The 22,330-nt window shown below is 37.8% G+C and overlaps 1 protein-coding gene across 1 annotated transcript in view; it reads left to right on the forward strand.

Moving 5' to 3' along the window:
- The window catches only part of LOC117344137 (polycystic kidney disease protein 1-like 1), a 166,798-nt gene that overhangs the window by 136,321 nt on the left and 8,147 nt on the right, over positions 1–22,330 (forward strand). Inside the window, exons 32-48 of the mRNA XM_033906785.1 lie at positions 6,187–6,385; positions 7,063–7,146; positions 7,959–8,166; positions 8,679–8,788; positions 9,586–9,695; positions 9,787–9,893; positions 10,490–10,663; positions 12,184–12,303; positions 13,599–14,064; positions 14,361–14,487; positions 17,218–17,302; positions 18,381–18,545; positions 19,656–19,774; positions 19,903–20,016; positions 20,575–20,701; positions 21,313–21,572; positions 21,736–21,970. Of these exons, the coding sequence (XP_033762676.1) occupies positions 6,187–6,385; positions 7,063–7,146; positions 7,959–8,166; positions 8,679–8,788; positions 9,586–9,695; positions 9,787–9,893; positions 10,490–10,663; positions 12,184–12,303; positions 13,599–14,064; positions 14,361–14,487; positions 17,218–17,302; positions 18,381–18,545; positions 19,656–19,774; positions 19,903–20,016; positions 20,575–20,701; positions 21,313–21,572; positions 21,736–21,970 (2,810 nt within the window). The remainder of the gene's footprint in view (positions 1–6,186; positions 6,386–7,062; positions 7,147–7,958; positions 8,167–8,678; positions 8,789–9,585; positions 9,696–9,786; positions 9,894–10,489; positions 10,664–12,183; positions 12,304–13,598; positions 14,065–14,360; positions 14,488–17,217; positions 17,303–18,380; positions 18,546–19,655; positions 19,775–19,902; positions 20,017–20,574; positions 20,702–21,312; positions 21,573–21,735; positions 21,971–22,330) is intronic.

Raw genomic sequence — 22,330 nt, forward strand, 5'->3', positions numbered from 1 at the left:
CATCACCATTAACACTGGTCCAAGTCTGAACATCACCATTAACACTGGTCCAAGTCTGTAGTAGACTTGATGGAGACTGAACATCACCATTTCCAAATGCGCGAGGGAAATAATTGGGATGACCAAGGACCAAGAACTTGAGGAATTACCATCGGAAGTATTTTGTGTCTAATTTGACAAAGTTATCTGGTATCCATGTTAATGTTATGAAAGACTTCGATATAAATATAAAGAAGGTATGTTAGGTATATTAATATGATGGTCTTTAATGATATATTGTTCATTTGTAAATAACTCAAGATAAAACAGTAATGCCAACATGTGCTCATCACAGGAAGTTGAGAACTCATATTTAAACATTTTAAATGATAATGACATTACTCATAGTTAAAAGTTGCATCATATAGTATTGCATGCGTGTCTTTATATAGAAGCAACGAAAGTGATTCCACTCCCAATGCATGCAATTTAATCATTTCAAAACTGCACTGTTGAGTGATTTTGTGAATGTAAATAAATTATACCATCATTTTTAACATTTTTGCTTTCTAGCTAAGATTTCCCCAGAAATGCAAGGAATTAAGTTGATAAAAATCTTTTAATATTTTGGTAAGATTGACCATAAAAAAAAAGAATTTAAAATATGCCTTTCATAGAATGATAAATTTGCTTTCTTATACAACCAATATACTATACTATGTCATTGATTCAGCAAATTTGTAAACTGGGATTTTTATCCACACATATCAAAGTGGGATTTTATCCACACATATCATAGGGGATTTTTATCCACCCATATCAAAGTGGGATTGAATCCACACATATCACAGTAGGATTTTTATCCACATGTATCTAAGTGGGATTTTATCCACACATATCAAAGTGGAATTTTTATATGCATGCTTAAAATTGTTATATGATAGTCCACTAAACCTTGAAATCTGATTATGTAAGGGAACTCCTTGACTATAATAGTGTTATATATATAATGAAGCTAGTCTCTAGGCCTGGACTCTAGCTTTAACAATTAATGTATCAGTATGTAAAATATCACTGGAGTCCAGCACTTCATAATAGTAAGAATTTCGTCTAGGCACATGTTTCCGTCTTAGTTCCTAGGCTGTAAGTTTGGTTATCTACACATTTGTCTCAAAACCATCGTTTCATTATGAAGTGTCTTCACAAAAAACATAATCATTTTATATACAAATGTCTTAGAAGTGATCTTTATTCTGAAAAACCACAAGCCTTAGAAACAATGGCTTATTATAAGACATACACAAAATCGAGTACACTTGTAAAAAACACAAACAGTACTTATACATATGTATATCACGTAAGATACGGGTAGTGGTAACCATGGCAACCCAAGGAGAGAACGGTTGACCTTTAGACTTTGCCTGATTCCCTGTCTACAACGACTAATGTCATTTGTTTGACTACAGGAGATGGATGATTTAGGAACAACACAAGTTCTCCTATTGGTAGCGTTGGCAGACGAGGCTTCTTTGCTAACTTTAGAAATTTGATTTTATACCAAACGTATTTAAGAGTCAACCCAGTGAAGCCAACATTCAGAATCATTGTATGTTTGATACTAGAAACAATTCCCGTTATAACATTAGATCTGTTTCCTATTGGAGTCGGAATTAGATTTTGCCTCTGCTGCAATTTGCCTGACAAAGCGTATACACAGCAATAGTCAAGCGGGCAAAGCAATGTGTGACTACATTGTCGTAGCGCCTGCCCGAGATCCTACATATAGTTAACTAATCAGGTAATCTGGCCCCTTCCATCAAATGTGCTGTAGTTTTCCTTCCAAGAAATTGTTGTAGATTTTTTTTTTCTTATAAATTGAGTCCTGTCAGCCTTTATTCATCTTTCCTGGCACTACAACCACCATGAAAATATCACAGAGGCATGGTCCTAATGGAGTCAGTCATTTTAGCCGAAGATCGTTTGATAGAAAAACTTAATTTGAGAAAAAATCCCATTACACTGCTAGCCCAGGATTTTTGTCTTTTCTGATGTGTAATACACTATGACATTATACTGGAAACTCTTCGAGATAGAAAATTAATTTGGATGAATTTGACGTTTTATTAATGTTCAAATTGTAGGATAGTGATTTCATCAATAATTCGCATTAGGTAACACTATGGTAAGCCATCATTGGGTTTACATAGATCAAAGAGATACGATATTAAATAAAAGCATCGAAAGAGAAAAAAAACAATCACAACGTCAGATATTTACATTGGTGGGCTAACACCATGTCGCAAATCATTCCCAGCATGCATAAAACATTTTTGTCGCTAACCAGGATTGATGGGGCTGGCTGGATTTTAACTTCATTACAAGGATGCCATTACCTAGTTCCAAGCAATGGACTAGAACAGGAAAAATGGAAAGCCTTTTAAAAGGTCACAAAGTCTGTCCAACGTCGGCACATGCATATCGTTGTTTTAGAACTATGAATGTCAAAGGAAAATGGTCACAGTAACGTCTATCACGCACACTCTTAATGGCAGAATGTAACATGCCATATTTAAGATAAAAAGTGAAAATTTAATTGAAGTTGTGATGAGCATGGATTGTAGAAATATTATATTGTAATCATTTTTGATTAAGTTTGGTGGAGATAAATTTTCTGAGCTAATGCACACAGTGTTATGAGCGTATGGAGAATTGGAGCTATCACATTGCTATTTTTCACTAGTCATAGATTTTTATTACTTTATATGCCAAAACACTTGCAAATAGAGATTTTATTATAACTTTTAGGAAGGATCCATCTACCGAGGCATTTCAAATACCAAAAACATTATATTTAATTGGTAGTAAAAATGACATGTATATCCTCTGCAGTCAAAAGACAATTTTATCACAGCTAGTTCCCTGCAGAAAGAGAATGTCATGATGGGCTTTAATCATATGGCATTTAAAACCTGTAACGAAAATAAAGGCTTACACAACATCTTATATTAAAAGATATTTTTAGACCAACATGTACTTGTAATACGGGATTTGTGACCTACCTGTGATAAGGAATTTTAGTCTTGTCTGTTATATAAGATTTAAAACCTACCTGTAATATAGGATTTCAGACCTACCTGTAATGTAGGATTTTAGACCTACCTGTAATGTAGGATTTTAGACCTACCTGTAATGTAGGATTTCAGACCTACCTGTAATGTAGGATTTTAGACCTACCTGTAATGTAAGATTTTAGACCTACCTGTAATATAGGATTTTAGACCTACCTGTAATATAGGATTTTAAACCTACCTTGTAATATAGAATTTTAGACCTACCTGTAATATAGGATTTTAGACCTACCTGTAATGTAGGATTTTAGACCTACCTGTAATGTAGGATTTTAGACCTACCTATAATGTAGGATTTTAGACCTACCTGTAATATAGGATTTTAGACCTACCTGTAATATAGGATTTTAGACCTACCTGTAATGTAGGATTTTAGACCTGCCTGTAATGTAAGTTTTTAGTCCAGTACCTGTTATATAGGATTTTAGTCCTACCTGCTATATAGGATTTTAGACCTACCTGTAATATAGAATTTTAGACACACCTGTAATGTAGGATTTTAGACACACCTAGCTGTTATGTATGTTTTAGACCTACCTGTAACATACATGTAGGGGGTCAATCAGATTGATCATATGTGATATGAAGGTGTATTCCTTCATGGTAAATAAATTGGCAGGATTATATACAAGGGGACATGAGGAAAGGGATGTTGACAAAGATGAAATGGAATCTAACTTGACTCAGGACTCTGGATGTTAAAATCACCTGGAGAAATAGAAACAATTTGATTCCTTCATTTCAGAATGCAATATAACTGTATATAGGGCGCAAAGTTATAAATACATTGAATAAACGCCTGTGCTATTTCCCTGCATATGTTGGGTGTCATATGCCATCATAAGGACATAGATGGGGCGTCATATGCTGTCATTGGGGATATAGAGGGGGGCGTCATATGTCCACATTAGGGACATAGAGGGGGGCGTCATATGCTGTCATTAGGGACATAGAGGGGGGGCGTCATATGCTGTCATTAGGGACATAGAGGGGGGCGTCATATGCTGTCATTAGGGACATAGAGGGGGGCGTCATATGCTGTCATTAGGGACATAGAGGGGGGCGTCATATGCTGTCATTAGGGACATAGAGGGGGGCGTCATATGTCCTCATTAGGGACATAGAGGGGGGGTCATATGTCCTCATTAGGGACATAGAGGGGGGGTCATATGCTGTCATTCGGGATACATAGAGGGGGGCGTCATATGTCCTCATTAGGGACATAGAGGGGGGGGGGGTCATATGCTGTCATTAGGAATATAGAGAGGTGTCATATGTCCTCATTAGGGACATAGAGGGGGGGGGGTCATATGCTGTCATTCGGGATACATAGAGGGGGGCGTCATATGTCCACATTAGGGACATAGAGGGGGGCGTCATATGCTGTCATTAGGGACATAGAGGGGGGCGTCATATGTCCTCATTAGGGACATAGAGGGGGGCGTCATATGCTGTCATTAGGGACATAGAGGGGGGGCGTCATATGTCCTCATTAGGGACATAGAGGGGGGGTCATATGTCCTCATTAGGGACATAGAGGGGGGCGTCATATGTCCTCATTAGGGACATAGAGGGGGGCAACATATGTCCTCATTAGGGACATAGAGGGGGGCGTCATATGCTGTCATTAGGGACATAGAGGGGGGCGTCATATGCTGTCATTAGGGACATAGAGGGGGGCGTCATATGCTGTCATTAGGGACATAGAGGGGGGGCGTCATATGTCCTCATTAGGGACATAGAGGGGGGGGTCATATGTCCTCATTAGGGACATAGAGGGGGGCGTCATATGTCCTCATTAGGGACATAGAGGGGGGCGTCATATGTCCTCATTAGGGACATAGAGGGGGGCGTCATATGCTGTCATTAGGGACATAGAGGGGGGCGTCATATGTCCTCATTAGGGACATAGAGGGGGGCGTCATATGCTGTCATTAGGGATATAGAGAGGTGTCATATGTCCTCATTAGGGACATAGAGGGGGGGGGGTCATATGCTGTCATTCGGGATACATAGAGGGGGGCGTCATATGTCCACATTAGGGACATAGAGGGGGGCGTCATATGCTGTCATTAGGGACATAGAGGGGGGCGTCATATGCTGTCATTAGGGACATAGAGGGGGGCGTCATATGCTGTCATTAGGGACATAGAGGGGGGCGTCATATGTCCTCATTAGGGACATAGAGGGGGGGGGTCATATGTCCTCATTAGGGACATAGAGGGGGGCGTCATATGTCCTCATTAGGGACATAGAGGGGGGCGTCATATGTCCTCATTAGGGACATAGAGGGGGGCGTCATATGCTGTCATTAGGGACATAGAGGGGGGCGTCATATGTCCTCATTAGGGACATAGAGGGGGGCGTCATATGTCCTCATTAGGGACATAGAGGGGGGGTCATATGCCGTCATTAGGGACATAGAGGGGGGCGTCATATGTCCTCATTAGGGACATAGAGGGGGGGTCATATGCTGTCATTCGGGATACATAGAGGGGGGGGGGGTCATATGCTTTCATTCGAGATACATAGAGGGGGGCGTCATATGTCCTCATTAGGGACATAGGGGGGGGGGGGGCGGTCATATGCTGTCATTCGAGATACATAGAGGGGGGCGTCATATGCTGTCATTCGGGATACATAGAGGGGGGCGTCATAGGCTGTCATTCGAGATACATAGAGGGGGGCGTTATATGTCCTCATTAGGGACATAGAGGGGGGGTCATTTGCTGTCATTCGAGATACATAGGGGGGGGGGGGGGGTCATATGCTGTCATTCGGGATACATAGAGGGGGGCGTCATATGCTGTCATTAAAGATATAGAGGGGGCATCATTAAGGTGTTGGAGGAGGTATAAGTGAGTTAGAAAGGTATGATGATGAGGAACATGGCTGGGTACAGAAAAAAATACATAAACTGAAATTATCCATCCTAGCTCCCATATGTCTCTAAGTGTATATAGAATGGAGATTTTCAAAAACATACAGTTATGTTTATTTGACTTAAATTTCTTTTACGAGTACATATATCAGAACTGAATCACATTTGATGAAAGGTGGACAACATTTTCCTTTGTAGTAACAGGCAGTTACTATCTGGGGGTAGTGGACGGTGGCTACAACTCGGGCAGACACAGACAAGGGGAGGCTACTCAGAGAAACTACACCTTAAAGATATGGTGGGCAAACTGTCTCTACTGGAATGATTCCGAGAGTGAATGGTCAGATGATGGTTGTTGGAGCACAGGAGAGTCGACATTTTATGTCACACACTGCCGGTAACCAACCACATACTTGTCTAAAAACAACGCTCTTAATTTCTTGCATGTTTGTAGAAAAAGAATTCTAGTGAAACACCATCGTTGTTAAAAATAAATTTATTATTTTGATTTGCTCTTCACTATATATAGAATTGGCTTGGTTTTAAGATTGATTTTGACATGTAAATATTCCAGCATGAATTTTCAACAAAAGAAACTTAAGAAAAATTAACTTGCTGTGCCTATAATGAAAAAGATGTAACGGATAAAAACAGAAGTTTTGGGCAAGTTTTACCTCAAGATAAAGGATGCATCTGAAGTTCTATTTCAGAAATATTTTCAAAGATGAATCTCAAATTGATCATATAGAAAATTGCAAGCAAAGTAACTCCAGCTGTACAGACCAAATATATGCATTTAATCACCCAGTTCTTGGTGACCTAGATCTTTGGATTCGGTTCTACTGGACAAAAATTCTAATTATTTTGAACAATATAAAGTGTACTTTTACCGATTTTTCAATAACACGGATATTTACCATGCATATTGATGGTAATAAAGCAATCTGTGTGGAGAATTTAATGTAGAAAATGTGATGATTAAGATAAGTGGATTAGGCGTACACTTGGTAGGGCCTGTCACAGCATTGATTATTCATTAATGGAGAAGATAAAGGAGGACATTCCCTTTTTCAGCTGTAATCACCTGACTGCGTTCGGTAGCCACTTCGATCTTGTTCCAAATGAATTATCCTTCATCGCAGTAGAAGACTTTTTTTCGTGAGTAATGACAGAATTAATATGTAATACAGTACTGTGGATGTGTCATGAAGTTTTTGATGGATATTTTAATTAAGGACTGTTCTGATGGCTGCTATACTTTGTACTATTAAGAAAGCAAGCTAATGAGTGTTCCCTTTCTCTGATGTTATTTTTGCGTGGTTTATTTGTTTTTCGTTAGGTATAAAAACTGAATTCTTACTTACTTAGATCTTTTTAACTGTCATTTATGTGAAATTAATGGATTCTACAATTTCCGTTGTGATGGCCATATTACTTCAGATCTTCCATGTCTGTTGTTATGAGATATTCAATAATTGATTTCTGCTTAAGTACATAATAAAGGCCAGAGTTATCATGTACATAACAATTAACTCTGTCATCTGCAGAGAAAGTTTACTGAAGCAGTTTTACATTGTGTAATACATTATGTATTTCTATCATAAGGTAACATACTTAAACATGAAATTTTTATCCAAAAGTATGTCTGTATTGCAAATGTCATCCTGGTAGGATACTAGTAGACTGGCCACCTATCTATAGAATATTAAAATTATAAATCAGGTTGAGCTGGAATTGTTAGTTTAGCAATTCTAACAAATAAATTTGGGGTTGGTGGCCAGTCTGGCAGCTTCCTACTATCTCAGCTAAGAAGAATATCTGAAGAGCTTGATCAGCCTAGTAAGCCAGAGGTCCTGGGTTTGATCCCTTCCATGGGCATGTAAATAATTTATATTTGGTGTATAATTCAATTAAGATGAATAGTGATTCAATGAATAGCATACACATTAAGTGTATTTTCCTTATTTCAGTCACCATGAAAACCTAACTACAGTGACATTATTGGTCATCATTTTATGTCTGTATGCCATTCTCATGGTCATCTGCCATCGTGCAGACATCCACGATGCCAAGAAAGGGGGGATAACTTATCTACAGGATAATACTATCACTGATCAACAGCGCTTTGAGGTTACCGTGGAAACAGGCTTCAGAAAAGGGGCTGGAACTACAGCAAAGGTAACAAATCTAATTATTATCATAACTTCCTAAAGACTAAAACATAGATCGACAGGGAGGATCTCTGATGGACTGTTTTTTGGTGATGGTATTGAAAATGAAAAGTGACATTAAGTGGATTATACAGATATAGTCAATTTACTCCAGCAGACAGAACTCTGAAGTTATGCTGTTTATAGTGTTATTGACTTAATCTTACAGACATGGATAGTACCGAAGTAAGCATACAATTTAATTTTTTTCCTGCGAGTTATGTCATTTTATCAATCTGTCTGTGGACAGAGTCCAGTTCAATGCTGCATATTGTCTCAACCAATGTTGGTTATAGTCTTAACTCTGGTGTCACATGCAGAAAAGTTGGTCTAATTTTAACTTGCATAAGTTTAATAAAAATGTATTTACTATCGCACAAAAATGCATTACTGAAATTTTGGCAACAAAATATTAATATTGAAATGAGATAAAATCTTTTTCAAGAAAGTTTAACTAATTACATTACTTCTGGTTAACAGATCAGTCTCATTCTCCATGGAGAGGAAGGCATGTCGGAGACAAGGGAGCTAATCACAGATGACCCTCGACCTCTGTTTGAACGAAACTCAAGGGACAAGTTCATTCTTACGTAAGTATGAATGGCTTATCAACAACAGATAATACCAGATTTTTTAGGATAAACTGCAAAAAAAAGATGTAGCTTTGCAATTGTTCACTTGTGTCCCCTGGTGCAAAAGTAGGACCCAATACACGATACCTAAACCTCATAAAATCTGATATGACACACTATCCTTAGGCAAGGGAGATAACTGATTTTTACATAACTCAGTAGACTTAAATCCTAAGGCAGGGGAGAGAACTGATATTTACATAACTCAATAAGACTTTAATCCTCAGGCAAGGGAGATAACTGATATTTACATAACTCAATAGACTATATTCCGTAGGCAGGAGAGATAACCAATATTAACATTACTCAGTAAGACTATATTCCTCATAACTTGATGAGGCTTTTCTTTAGACGGGAGGTAAATATTTACACAACTCAATAGACTATAATTCTTGGGCAGCGGAGACAACTGATACTTATATAACTCAATAAGTCTACATTCCTTAGGTAGGGGAGATAACTGATATTAACATAACTCAATAAGACTTTAAACTTTAGGCAGGGGAGATAACCGATATATACATAACTCAATAGTACTTTAATTCTTAGGCGGGGGAGATAACCGATATTTGTATAACTCAATAGATTATATTCCTTAGGTTTTTTTGGGGTTTTTTGTAGGGTAGGTAATTGATATTAATATAACTCAATAAGACTTTAATCCTTTGGCAGGGGAGATAACCGATATTTACATAACTTGATGAGGCTTTTCTTTAGACAGGTGAGATAAATCATGTTATATAACTACCCTACAGGTTACCGGACAGTATTGGTAAAATCTGGAAGGTACAGATTTGGCACAACAACTCTGGTCAGAGTCCTAGCTGGTACCTCAGTCGAGTCATCGTGAAGGACCTCAACAATGGTAAATATGTAGTTACAATATATCGAAAATTGTGAATATTTTTATATGTTTTAAATAAAAACAAGTTTACATTGAAATGTTTGTTGTTTAGGTAATATATACTACTTCCTGTCAGAGAAGTGGCTGGCCGTAGAGGAGGAGGACGGGAAAGTGGAGCGTGAATTCATGGCACTGGAGGGTAGTCTGGGTGTCAGAAGGGTGAGGATTTCTCTTATCTGATACAATGTAGATCTACTCATTTCCTGGTGTCATATTTCCTACACTCAAGGGTTAAGAACAATGGGACTACTCTGTCATAATCACAGCATAATCTAATGACATGATATTAATTTAATTAAATCACATCAACAATGCTACATACAAAAAGGTCTAATGGTTTAGAAGAAAATAAATATATAACCTCCTTGGGCAAAGAACAAGTAGATCTCAACCCTTGGAGCAAGATTCTTAAGTTCTATTTTGTCAACGGGAAAAAAAAATCCATCCGGTTGAAATAAATAGCATCATCGCACCAAATGAAGGAAAAGATTCAACTGAATTTTTTCTCTGACATATTGAAAGGGACATTATCCAGTTATATAAAAAAAAGTTGCCAAATGATTGAACAATTAAGATTTCTATTTGTCAACTGAATTAAAAAAAAAAAAAATCCATCAGGTTGAAATAAATAGCATCATCGCACCAAGTGAGGGAATAGACTCAACTGAAGTTTTTCCCTGATGTGTTAAAATGGATATTATTGAGTTATATAACAAAGTGTATGATTTCACATCAGTATGTTTACTGTTGTTCAGGTGTTCTGGGCCAAAGGTACCCAGTACATGGCAGACTACCACCTGTGGACGTCCCTGTTTACTCATCCGTCCCCCAGTCAGTTTACACGTACCCAGCGTCTCACCTGCTGTCTTACCCTGCTCATGATGTACATGTGTCTCAATGCCGTGTGGTATAAACAGACTCCATCAGAGGTAGGTACATGTGTCTCAATGTCATGTGGTATAAACAGACACCATCAGAGGTAGGTACATGTGTCTCAATGTCGTGTGGTATAAACAGACTCCTTTAGAGGTAGGTACATGTGTCTCAATGTCATGTGGTATAAACAGACTCCATCAGAGGTAGGTACATGTGTCTCAATGCCGTGTGGTATAAACAGACGCCTTTAGAGGTAGGTACATGTGTCTCAATGCCGTGTGGTATAAACAGACTCCATCAGAGGTAGGTACATGTGTGTCAATGCCGTGTGGTATAAACAGACTCCTTCAGAGGTAGGTACATGTGTCTCAATGCCGTGTGGTATAAACAGACTCCATTAGAGGTAGGTACATGTGTCTCAATGCCGTGTGGTATAAACAGACTCCATCAGAGGTAGGTACATGTGTCTCAATGCCGTGTGGTATATGTGTCTCAATGCCATGTGGTATAAACAGACTCCATCAGAGGTAGGTACATGTCTCAATGCCGTGTGGTATAAACAGACTCCATCAGAGGTAGGTACATGTGTGTCAATGCCGTGTGGTATAAACAGACTCCATCAGAGGTAGGTACATGTGTCTCAATGCCGTGTGGTATAAACAGACTCCATCAGAGGTAGGTACATGTGTCTCAATGCCGTGTGGTATATGTGTCTCAATGCCGTGTGGTATAAACAGACTCCTTCAGAGGTAGGTACATGTGTCTCAATGCCATGTGGTATAAACAGACACCATCAGAGATAGGTACATGTGTCTCAATGCCGTGTGGTATAAACAGACTCCATCAGAGGTAGGTACATGTGTTTCAATGCCGTGTGGTATAAACAGAAGGTGTTTCAATGCCATGTGATATAAACAGACTCCATCAGAGGTAGGTACATGTGTCTCAATGCTGTGTGGTATAAACAGACTCCATCAGAGGTAGGTACATGTGTCTCAATGCCGTGTGGTATAAACAGACTCCATCAGAGGTAGGTACATGTGTCTCAATGTCGTGTGGTATAAACAGACTCCATCAGAGGTAGGTACATGTGTCTCAATGCCGTGTGGTATAAACAGACTCCATCAGAGGTAGGTACATGTGTCTCAATGCCGTGTGGTATAAACAGACTCCATCAGAGGTAGGTACATGTGTCTCAATGTCATGTGGTATAAACAGACTCCATCAGAGGTAGGTACATGTGTCTCAATGCCGTGTGGTATAAACAGACTCCATCAGAGGTAGGTACATGTGTCTCAATGTCATGTGGTATAAACAGACTCCATCAGAGGTAGGTACATGTGTCTCAATGCCGTGTGGTATAAACAGACTCCATCAGAGGTAGGTACATGTGTCTCAATGCCGTGTGGTATAAACAGACTCCATCAGAGGTAGGTACATGTGTTTTTCAAGAGTTTGGGAAAGTGTTCAGTTTCACAGAATCGATTGATGTAAAGCTAAACTGTATTCAAATATTCACTTCTTGAGATAGAATCTGTGTCACAGTAGAGCTTTACTTACCTGTTAATTACAGGTAAGAGGAGAGTTTGGATTATTGGACCTATCGCTGCGGAATGTGACCATTGGTGCTATTTGCTGTGCAGTAACCATTCCTGTCAACCTCTTCTTGGCTATGCTATTCAGGAGAAGCAAGGTCAGTCTAGTCTTTATATCTTAACACAACAGGAAGGGTTTGGTAAATTATATCTTAACACAACAGGAAAGGCTTGGTAAATTATATATTAACACAACAGGAAAGGCTTGGTAAATTATATCTTAACACAACAGGAAAGGCTTAGTAAATTATATCTTAACACAACAGGAAAGGCTTGGTAAATTATATATTAACACAACAGGAAAGGCTTGGTAAATTATATCTTAACACAACAGGAAAGGCTTGGTAAATTATATCTTAACACAACAGGAAAGGCTTGGTAAATTATATCTTAACACAACAGGAAAGGCTTGGTAAATTATATATTAACACAACAGGAAAGGTTTGGTAAATTATATCTTAACACAACAGGAAAGGTTTGGTAAATTATATCTTAACACAACAGGAAAGGCTTGCTAAATTATATCTTAACACAACAGGAAAGGCTTAGTAAATTATATCTTAACACAACAGGAAAGGTTTGGTAAATTATATCTTAACACAACAGGAAAGGTTTGGTAAATTATATATTAACACAACAGGAAAGGTTTGGTAAATTATATCTTAACACAATGGGAAAGGTTTGGTAAATTATATCTTAACACAACAGGGAAGGTTTGGTAAATTATATATTAACACAACAGGAAAGGTTTGGTAAATTATATCTTAACAACAGGAAAGGTTTGGTAAATTATATCTTAACACAACAGGAAAGGTTTGGTAAATTATATCTTAACACAACAGGAAAGGTTTGGTAAATTATATCTTAATAACAGGAAAGGTTTGGTATATTATATCTTAACACAACAGGGAAGGTTTGGTAAATTATATCTTAATAACAGGAAAGGTTTGGTAAATTATATCTTAACACAACAGGGAAGGTTTGGTAAATTATATCTTAACACAACAGGGAAGGTTTGGTAAATTATATCTTAACACAACAGGGAAGGTTTGGTAAATTATATCTTAACACAACAGGGAAGGTTTGGTAAATTATATCTTAACACAACAGGGAAGGTTTGGTAAATTATATCTTAACACAACAGGGAAGGTTTGGTAAATGAACAACTTGTAATATGTACATTGATTAACACTTGTCTATGTATCTTCTTTAGTTTTTTGTTTTTTTCTCTGAAATATCCTACAACTGTGCTTAGTTTTGATCAGTATACTTTTATCATTAGATTAGATTGATGGTATATGACAGGATGTGTCAGATTGAACTTTTGTTAGAAAAAGACCTTAATTACAATGCTGTTGATTGACCCTTATTGTTTGACATTTGTGACCTTCAGAAGCAGAAGTCAACAGGTGAGGTTGACCCTGAGTTAGAGGAGGAGAAAGATAAACACTACTCGAGTGGAAAACCAGATGGTGTCCCCCAGGACGATGACGAGGATTCTGAGGCTGTCCAACCTGTAATGACGTACAGTATCCTTGACCAGTCCATCTTGAACTGGCCAAGCATTCAGGACTGGGCACAGAAACAGTGGATGAAACGCCAGCATTCCAGCATGTCTATAGAGGAGACAACAAGCGGCAAAACCAACGACAACACCTTACAACAGCGACAGACAACTCTCACGCCCACACATATACTCCATAAGAGGGTGATTGGTTCGGAGACGGACCAGGCTTCCAGCGGGTTTGAAGATTCCAACAGTACTGACCCTCGTCCACAAATGACCATCAGCTCCCAGGCCAGTAGTATAAAGAACAAAGCTCCGTCTGTTTCCAGTTCTGTCAGTCAAAAGTCGTCAGGTGAGACAGTTACGAAATGTGGAATCACTGTTCATCTTTGTACAATGATTGCAACTGAAAAATCACTTTTAAAATATTGAAAAAAAAAATTATTGAATAAATGGCAGAAAGCAATATTTCATAAATGAAATTTTTAAAAACATTAACACATGACATTTCTTAATCATTTTGTTTTCAGTTTTAAGCGCGCCACATGACATTGTTCATTTTGTTTTCAGTTTTAAGCGCGCCACATGACATTGTTCATTTTGATTTCAGTTTTAAGCGCCACATGACATTGTTCATTTTGATTTCAGTTTTAAGCGCCAGAAAGACGTTTGAGCAGCGTTGGTTCCTGCCTTATTGGTTCCAGTATGTGGCCTGGACTCTGTGTGCTATCATCTGTCTGGGCTGTGCTGTTATCACAGTCTTGTATGGATTCAGGTACATCATTTACATGTCGAGTCGGTTTGAGTCTTCTTAGAGTCATGTTAGAGCCACATTATATATATAATCTGGTAAGAACCATGTTTAAGTCCTGTCAGAGCCATGTTGATCCCTGTTATACCTAAAGCTTAAGACCTATTAAATACCATTGCCTTCTTGAATACTGTAATATCCCAAGCAGAAGCCCAAGATCTATGTCAAAGCCATGTTGACTCCTGTAGGATCCCCAGCCTGAAATCTATGTCAGATCTGGAGCTCTATTGAGCCCTGTAGGATCCCAAGTAAGAGATCTATGTCAGAGCCCTGTTGAGCCCTGTTAGATCCCAAGCCAGAGATCTATGTCAGAGCCCTGATGAGCCTTTTACGATCCCAAGCCAGAGATCTATGTCAGAGCCCTGATGAGCCATGCAGGATTCCAAGCCAGAGATCTATGTCAGAGCTCTGTTGAGCCCTGCAGGATCCCAAGCCAGAGATCTATGTCAGAGCCCTGATAAGCCCTGCAGGATCCCAAGCCTGAGATGTATTTCAGAGCCCTGTTGAACCTTTTACGATCCCAAGCCTGAGATGTATTTCAGAGCCCTGTTGAACCTTTTACAATCCCAAGCCTGAGATGTATTTCAGAGCCCTGTTGAACCTTTTACGATCCCAAGCCTGAGATGTATTTCAGTGCCCTGTCGAACCCTTTAAAATCCCAAGCCTGAGATGTATTTCAGAGCCCTGTTGAGCCCTGCTAAAAAGCCTTGATCATGAGCTTGCCTTAAGATTTAAGTCTCTGTTCCTAAATAGTTTAAACATGTAATTTAATTTTGTAATAACTAAACTGACTTAATTGGATTGCTGTCAAATTTAATGTTTGCTTCAGTTGTAATGTATTCAAAATCAATGTCTAGGTCAGTTATTAATACCAATATGTACATAGAACAAATTTAGTATCCAGGTGGTGATTCATTAAGTTATAATAGTATGGATAAAACATGTACTGGACTTTCCAATGTAATATTTTGTTGTGAACTTGGATAACCACTTCAGTCACACCTGTCTATAAAGACCAGTCAAAGAAGATGAGAAAAGTGACCACTATGGGCAGGTGACCTTTGATAGAGGGTCATATTCAATAAATTGTGTAGCATTAATGGGAATCACAACAGGTGACCTATATAGACAGGTTTCTGCTGCAGGTATACAGTGGTGACTTTTAACTCTATCTGATTTATCATCTATGTAATTATACCCCCACAACGAAGTTAGGGGGGTATACTGGAATCAGGTTGTCCGTCCGTCCGTCCCTCCGTCCGCCGTCCGTCTGTCTGTAGACGCATTTTGTCCGGACAACTCCTCCTAAACCGATGGGCCGATTCCAGTGAAACTTCACACACATATTAATGATCATGTGTAGATGTGCATCTCACTTTCTTTTTCTCAAAAGTATGGTTGCTATGGCAACTGGTCACTATAAACAGGTTTTCTGATAAGAACCATAACTTTAAGTTTGTCCGGACAACTCCTCCTAAACCGATGGGCCGATTCCAATGAAACTTAACACACATATTAATGATCATGTGTAGATGTGCATGCCACTTTCTTTTTCTCAAAATTATGGTTGCTATGGCAACTGGTCACTATAAACAGGTTTTCTGATAAGAACCATATTCCAATGAAACTTAACACACATATTAATGATCATGAGTAGATGTGCATGCCACTTTCTTTTTCTCAAAATTATGGTTGCTATGGCAACTGGTCACTATAAACAGATTTTCTGATAAAAACCATAACTTTAAGTTTGTCCGGACAACTCCTCCTAAACCGATGGGCCGATTCCAATGAAACTTAACACGCATATTAATGATCATGTGTAGATGTGCATCTCACTTTCTTTTTCTCAAAATTATGGTTGCTATGGCAACTGGTCACTATAAACAGGTTTTCTGATAAGAACCATAACTTTAAGTTTGTCCGGACAACTCCTCCTAAATCGAAGGGCCGATTTCAATGAAACTTCACACAAATATAGAGGACCATGTGTAGATGTGCATGCCACTTTCTTTTTTCTCAAAATTATGGTTGATATGGCAACTGGTTACTATAAACAGGTTTTCTGATAAGAACCATAACTTTAAGTTTGTCCGGACAACTCCTCCTAAACCGAAGGGCCAATTTCAATAAAAGTTCACACAAATATAGAGGACCATGTGCAGATGTGCATCTCGCTTTCTTTTTCTCAAAATTATGGTTGCTATGGCAACTGGTCACTATAAACAGGTTTTCTGATAGAACCATAACTTTAAGTTTGTCCGGACAACTCCTCCTAAATCGAAGGGCCGATTTCAATGAAACTTCACACAAATATAGAGGACCATGTGTAGATGTGCATGCCACTTTCTTTTTCTCAAAATTATGGTTGATATGGCAACTGGTTACTATAAACAGGTTTTCTGATAAGAACCATAACTTTAAGTTTGTCCGGACAACTCCTCCTAAACCGAAGGGCCAATTTCAATAAAAGTTCACACAAATATAGAGGACCATGTGCAGATGTGCATCTCGCTTTCTTTTTCTCAAAATTATGGTTGCTATGGCAACTGGTCACTTTATTACTGGGTTATATTAGTTGGCCTCTAATTAACAGTTCCAATTCACCATTGACTCTTGTAGATTGCGGGGGTATTAGTCAGCCATCCTGGTGACAGTTCTGGTTTTAAATGTGTATGATGTTTTTACCCGTAGGTTTGGTCACACCAAGGGGATGATGTGGCTACAGTCCCTTTACTTCAGCGCCATTGTCTGTATCTTCATCTCCCATCCTCTTATGGTAGGTAGCAGTCTCCAATCTAATAATGTTCACAGGGTATTCGGAAAGTTGGAAAATGAAATGTGAAATATACCTGGACTGTTGAAATATGGTTTATATTTTAATGGATCAATTGTGTTGATTATTATTATTTCATCTGAAGATAGTTTGGAAAACTTCAAATCTGGACAAGAATGATATCAAACAATGTTTGGTTTGTTTGGTTTGTTTTTGTTTAACGTCCTATTAACAGCCAGGGTCATTTAAGGACGTGCCAGGTTTTGGAGGTGGAGGAAAGCCGGAGTACCCGGAGAAAAAACCACCATATAATGATGTACTCACTCTATATATATAGTAATATAATGATGTATTCACTCTATATATATAGTAATATAATGATGTATTCACTATATATATATAGTAATATAATGATGTACTCACTCTATATATATAGTAATATAATGTACGCGATGTACTCACTCTATAGTAATATAATGATGTACTCACTCTGTAGTAATATAATAATGTACTCACTCTATATATATAGTAATATAATAATGTACTCACTCTATATATATAGTAATATAATGATGTACTCACTCTATATATATAGTAATACAATGATGTACTCACTCTATATATAGTAATATAATGATGTACTCACTCTATATATATAGTAATATAATGATGTACTCACTCTATAGTAATATAATGATGTACTCACTCTGTAGTAATATAATGATGTACTCACTCTATATATATAGTAATATAATGATGTACTCACTCTATATATATAGTAATATAATGATGTACTCACCAAACAATGTAACAAATATGGTATTACAGGACTAACTTCAAAGACAGGAATCTGGATAGGACATGAGAGTTAAAGTTAAGATTATACTCATTAGACAGGGGGAAGTTTAAATCATACTTTATTGAGATCTCACTATAAAAACAGAGGGTTAATATTTTTAAGAAATGTAAAAAGACTTTAAAATATACTAATTTATATATTAAAGAAAGGAAAGAGAAAAGAATTGCAGTCTTTCATTCAAATGGATGATGTTATCAAAACCTTAACATTTATTGCTTATAGATCTGTATAGCAGTAGTTTATACAGCAATCAAGTACAGAAACAATCCTTCCATCCTGGACCACTATGAGGATGGAGCGTTTGGGGAGCAGGCCAAACTGGAAATACTGAGGAGGAAGAAAGAAAAGGCCAAGGAAACGCTGGACGAACATAAGGAAATAGAGAGGGTCAGTGATTTAATACTAACATGGACGAACATAAGGAAATAGAGACGGTCAGTGATTTAATACTAAAATGGACGAACATAAGGAAATAGAGAGGGTCAGTGATTTAATACTAACATGGACGAACATAAGGAAATAGAGAGGGTCAGTGATTTAATACTAACATGGACGAACATAAGGAAATAGAGACGGTCAGTGATTTAATACTAACATGGACGAACATAAGGAAATAGAGAGGGTCAGTGATTTAACATGGACGAACATAAGGAAATAGAGAGGGTCAGTGATTTAATACTAACATGGACGAACATAAGGAAATAGAGAGGGTCAGTGATTTAATACTAACATGGACGAACATAAGGAAATAGAGAGGGTCAGTGATTTAATACTAACATGGACGAACATAAGGAAATAGAGACGGTCAGTGATTTAATACTAACATGGACGAACACCAGGAAATAGAGAGGGTCAGTGATTTAATACTAACATGGACGAACATAAGGAAATAGAGAGGGTCAGTGATTTAATACTAACATGGACGAACATAAGGAAATAGAGAGGGTCAGTGATTTAATACTAACATGGACGAACATAAGGAAATAGAGAGGGTCAGTGATTTAATACTAACATGGACGAACATAAGGAAATAGAGACGGTCAGTGATTTAATACTAACATGGACGAACATAAGGAAATAGAGAGGGTCAGTGATTTAATACTAACATGGGCGAACATAAGGAAATAGAGAGGGTCAGTGATTTAATACTAACATGGACGAACATAAGGAAATAGAGAGGGTCAGTGATTTAATACTAACATGGACGAACATAAGGAAATAGAGACGGTCTGTGATTCAATACTAACATGGTCAATACTCTTAAATGTATATGAAACATAGAAAGGGAGGTAACACACTCACCAATCACGGGGGATCAATTCCTCAATCGGACATGAAAACGATATAGGAATCACTGCCTAACCGCAAGAGTTTTCTCCCGAGTATTCTAGATCTGGTATCATCCCACAGTACGAGTGGTAAATAAAATACAGCAAAGTTTGTAATGAATAGGGCAAAGGGAAACAACTGAAAAATAAATTTATCTTGTGCCTTCAGGGTGTGGCAGCCAGACAGAGGTCACGGTACCTGAGATTTGCTCGACCCCCACAGGAGAAACAATTGATTGAGGCGAGGAAGAAAATACTACAGGAGAAGAAAGCCATGTCCCTAATCAGGTATGATACATTTGTATAAAGCTGTTAATTGGGTGTAATTAATGATAAGAGAAAGAAGTGGATGACCTTATCAATGTTCAAGGAAATTTTATTTTTCGTAAAAGTAACTCTCTTTCTTGTGCTTTCAGTAATTCTGCCGGTTTCTGTGTGATGTTTATCCTTCTATGTGTCATGGCCTTCGGGAAGGACATTATTACCTCCCCTTTCTACCTCAACCAGGCCATCAAAGATTTGTTAATCAGGTGAGTGATGTTTATACCATTGATCATTTACTATCCAAACCTCAGATGGTTGGGTGTTCATATATCTTTTCCATCTTTTCTTCATCACTTGATGTGATTGTTCTTTTTTCAAAGTGATCATGAAAGAAAATTGTAGACATGTGACCATTTTGAATTTTTACAGTTTGATCGCTATTCTTTTCAGATGATATAATTGCTGACTTGGGGTTAGATTTAAATAGTTAAATATCATTAGGTACGAAGGATTTGCTAGTACTGCATTGTTGTTTAGAAGATATCTTCTGTTTTTATGGAGGCATTTATTCCTGCCATATTGCAATCACTTACGAGTTGTGACGTCACAACCTCTCACTTTCATTTTCATTATATTTCCTCTCACAGTTCATTTTGCAGTTTCTTTCGGTCCATATATGATGTAGTTGAACTATTTATGCATTTATTTCCTTCTTGCACAGAAAAACTTAAATTCATTTGTCTTAATGAAAAGTTACGAAGCAGAACAATTTCAGCATCATTGAAATTTCCACAGAATGACACATTGTCTCCCTTTATTCCCAGGTCTGGCCCTGTAAAGTTTGCCGACATCTCTCGACCTGGGGACTGGTACAAGTGGAGTCAAGCCACCATGCTAGATACCCTGTACACTGACTACAGTCACTATAACAATAACTCCAAGGTTGTACAGGTAACTATGGAAACAAGTCTTTACACATCAGCTTTATGAAGATACAGAAGCAAATCATTTAATATACTAGTTAACAAATATTTCATTCAGACTTTATCATTAAAAACTTGCGAGTTCGAAACCTATGTGGGGCAGTTGCCAGGTACTGACCGCAGGCCGGTGGTTTTTCTCTGGGTACTCCGGCTTTCCTCCACTTCCAAAACCTGGCACGTCCTTAAATGACCCTGGCTGGTAATAGGATGTTAAACAAAAACAAACCAAAATTAAAAACTTGGATATCTTCCATCTACCTTGAGGTGCAAGTCTGGTTGACTTTTCTATATGGATAACTGGCATCTTAGTCAACTGAAAATGTCAAGGTCCTGCATCTCAAAATTGTACCTTTGTGATCCACTTTGATAAACAATATTATCTGTATATGTTTTATCTCCCTTTAATATTACCTTATATTCTTATATTGCTCTTAATTGATAACTGACATACTTGAGAACTCCATATCACTATTACTTATTCAACACATTGTCAGATAAAATGTTATATTCCCGCAGGGACATTTGTGGTTCCAATATATAACTTTGAATAAAATATCTGAAAATATTTTTCTTAAACAGAACTTTGCCCTTCATGGCAGCAGCTTTGTGATTGGTCAGATTCATTTGCGCCAGTTGAAAGTAGTTGAGGAGCCCTGCGCACAAAAGTTACCTCATCTGCCTGAGTATTGTCTCTATGACTATGCCTACACCAACAAAATGTCCGACATTTCACCAGACATGAATGAAACTTGGACGGAGAAAACTTCCCTTTTTAAGATCTTCGGACAGCATGGCATCTACGACAACTCTGGTTATGTTATCAAGTTGGACAACTCCAGGTAATTTGCTGTCAATTGTTTTCAATGTAATCACAAAAGTTAAGCTTAATAATTACAGAAATCCACCCATCAACTTATTCCTGAGTAAATCTTCCTGGTATTTATAATTGCTGTTTCAAGAATTCATGATACTACGAAATGTACTACTATTGTTCTTCCTCAGATCAAAGGCATTGTCCCAGCTACATGATCTAGAGTACAGAGGCTGGATAAACAGACACACTCGGGTGGTCATAGTAGAATTCACCTTATTTAACGCTCCAACAAATCTCTTCTCATCCGTCACGCTGTTTATGGAACTACCACCAACAGGGGGCGCTTTCCCTGACCATCGGGTCGTGTCAACCTACCTGTACCGTTATATGTCAGCCGGGGATAACTTTGTAATGGCTTGTGAGGTAGAGTGTTATTGACTGGTTGTACTTCAGAAATTGTAATTCTGTACTATTTTTTGTGTTTACCTAACTGGCCTCAATATCTTAGGCTATCATCTTCTACAAACTCGTTCAGTCCTAATTATGTCAAAGACTTTTGTTTTTTACTATATTATATTTCAGAGGAAAGAATAAACTTAAAAATATGTATACCTTGAAAATTAATAGAAAAAAATGTGATCCATTACATAACTTCTGCAGAAAAATCAGTCTTTTCTTTCCTCTAAACTTTAAAAATTCCAACCAACAAAAAACAACACTTGCTGTATGATACAGATAGGCTACTGGTATATCAATTACGTTTTATTTACACATAATTAGCAA

The sequence above is a fragment of the Pecten maximus genome, chromosome 15 (assembly GCF_902652985.1).
Source record: "Pecten maximus chromosome 15, xPecMax1.1, whole genome shotgun sequence".
NCBI classification, from domain to species: domain Eukaryota; kingdom Metazoa; phylum Mollusca; class Bivalvia; order Pectinida; family Pectinidae; genus Pecten; species Pecten maximus.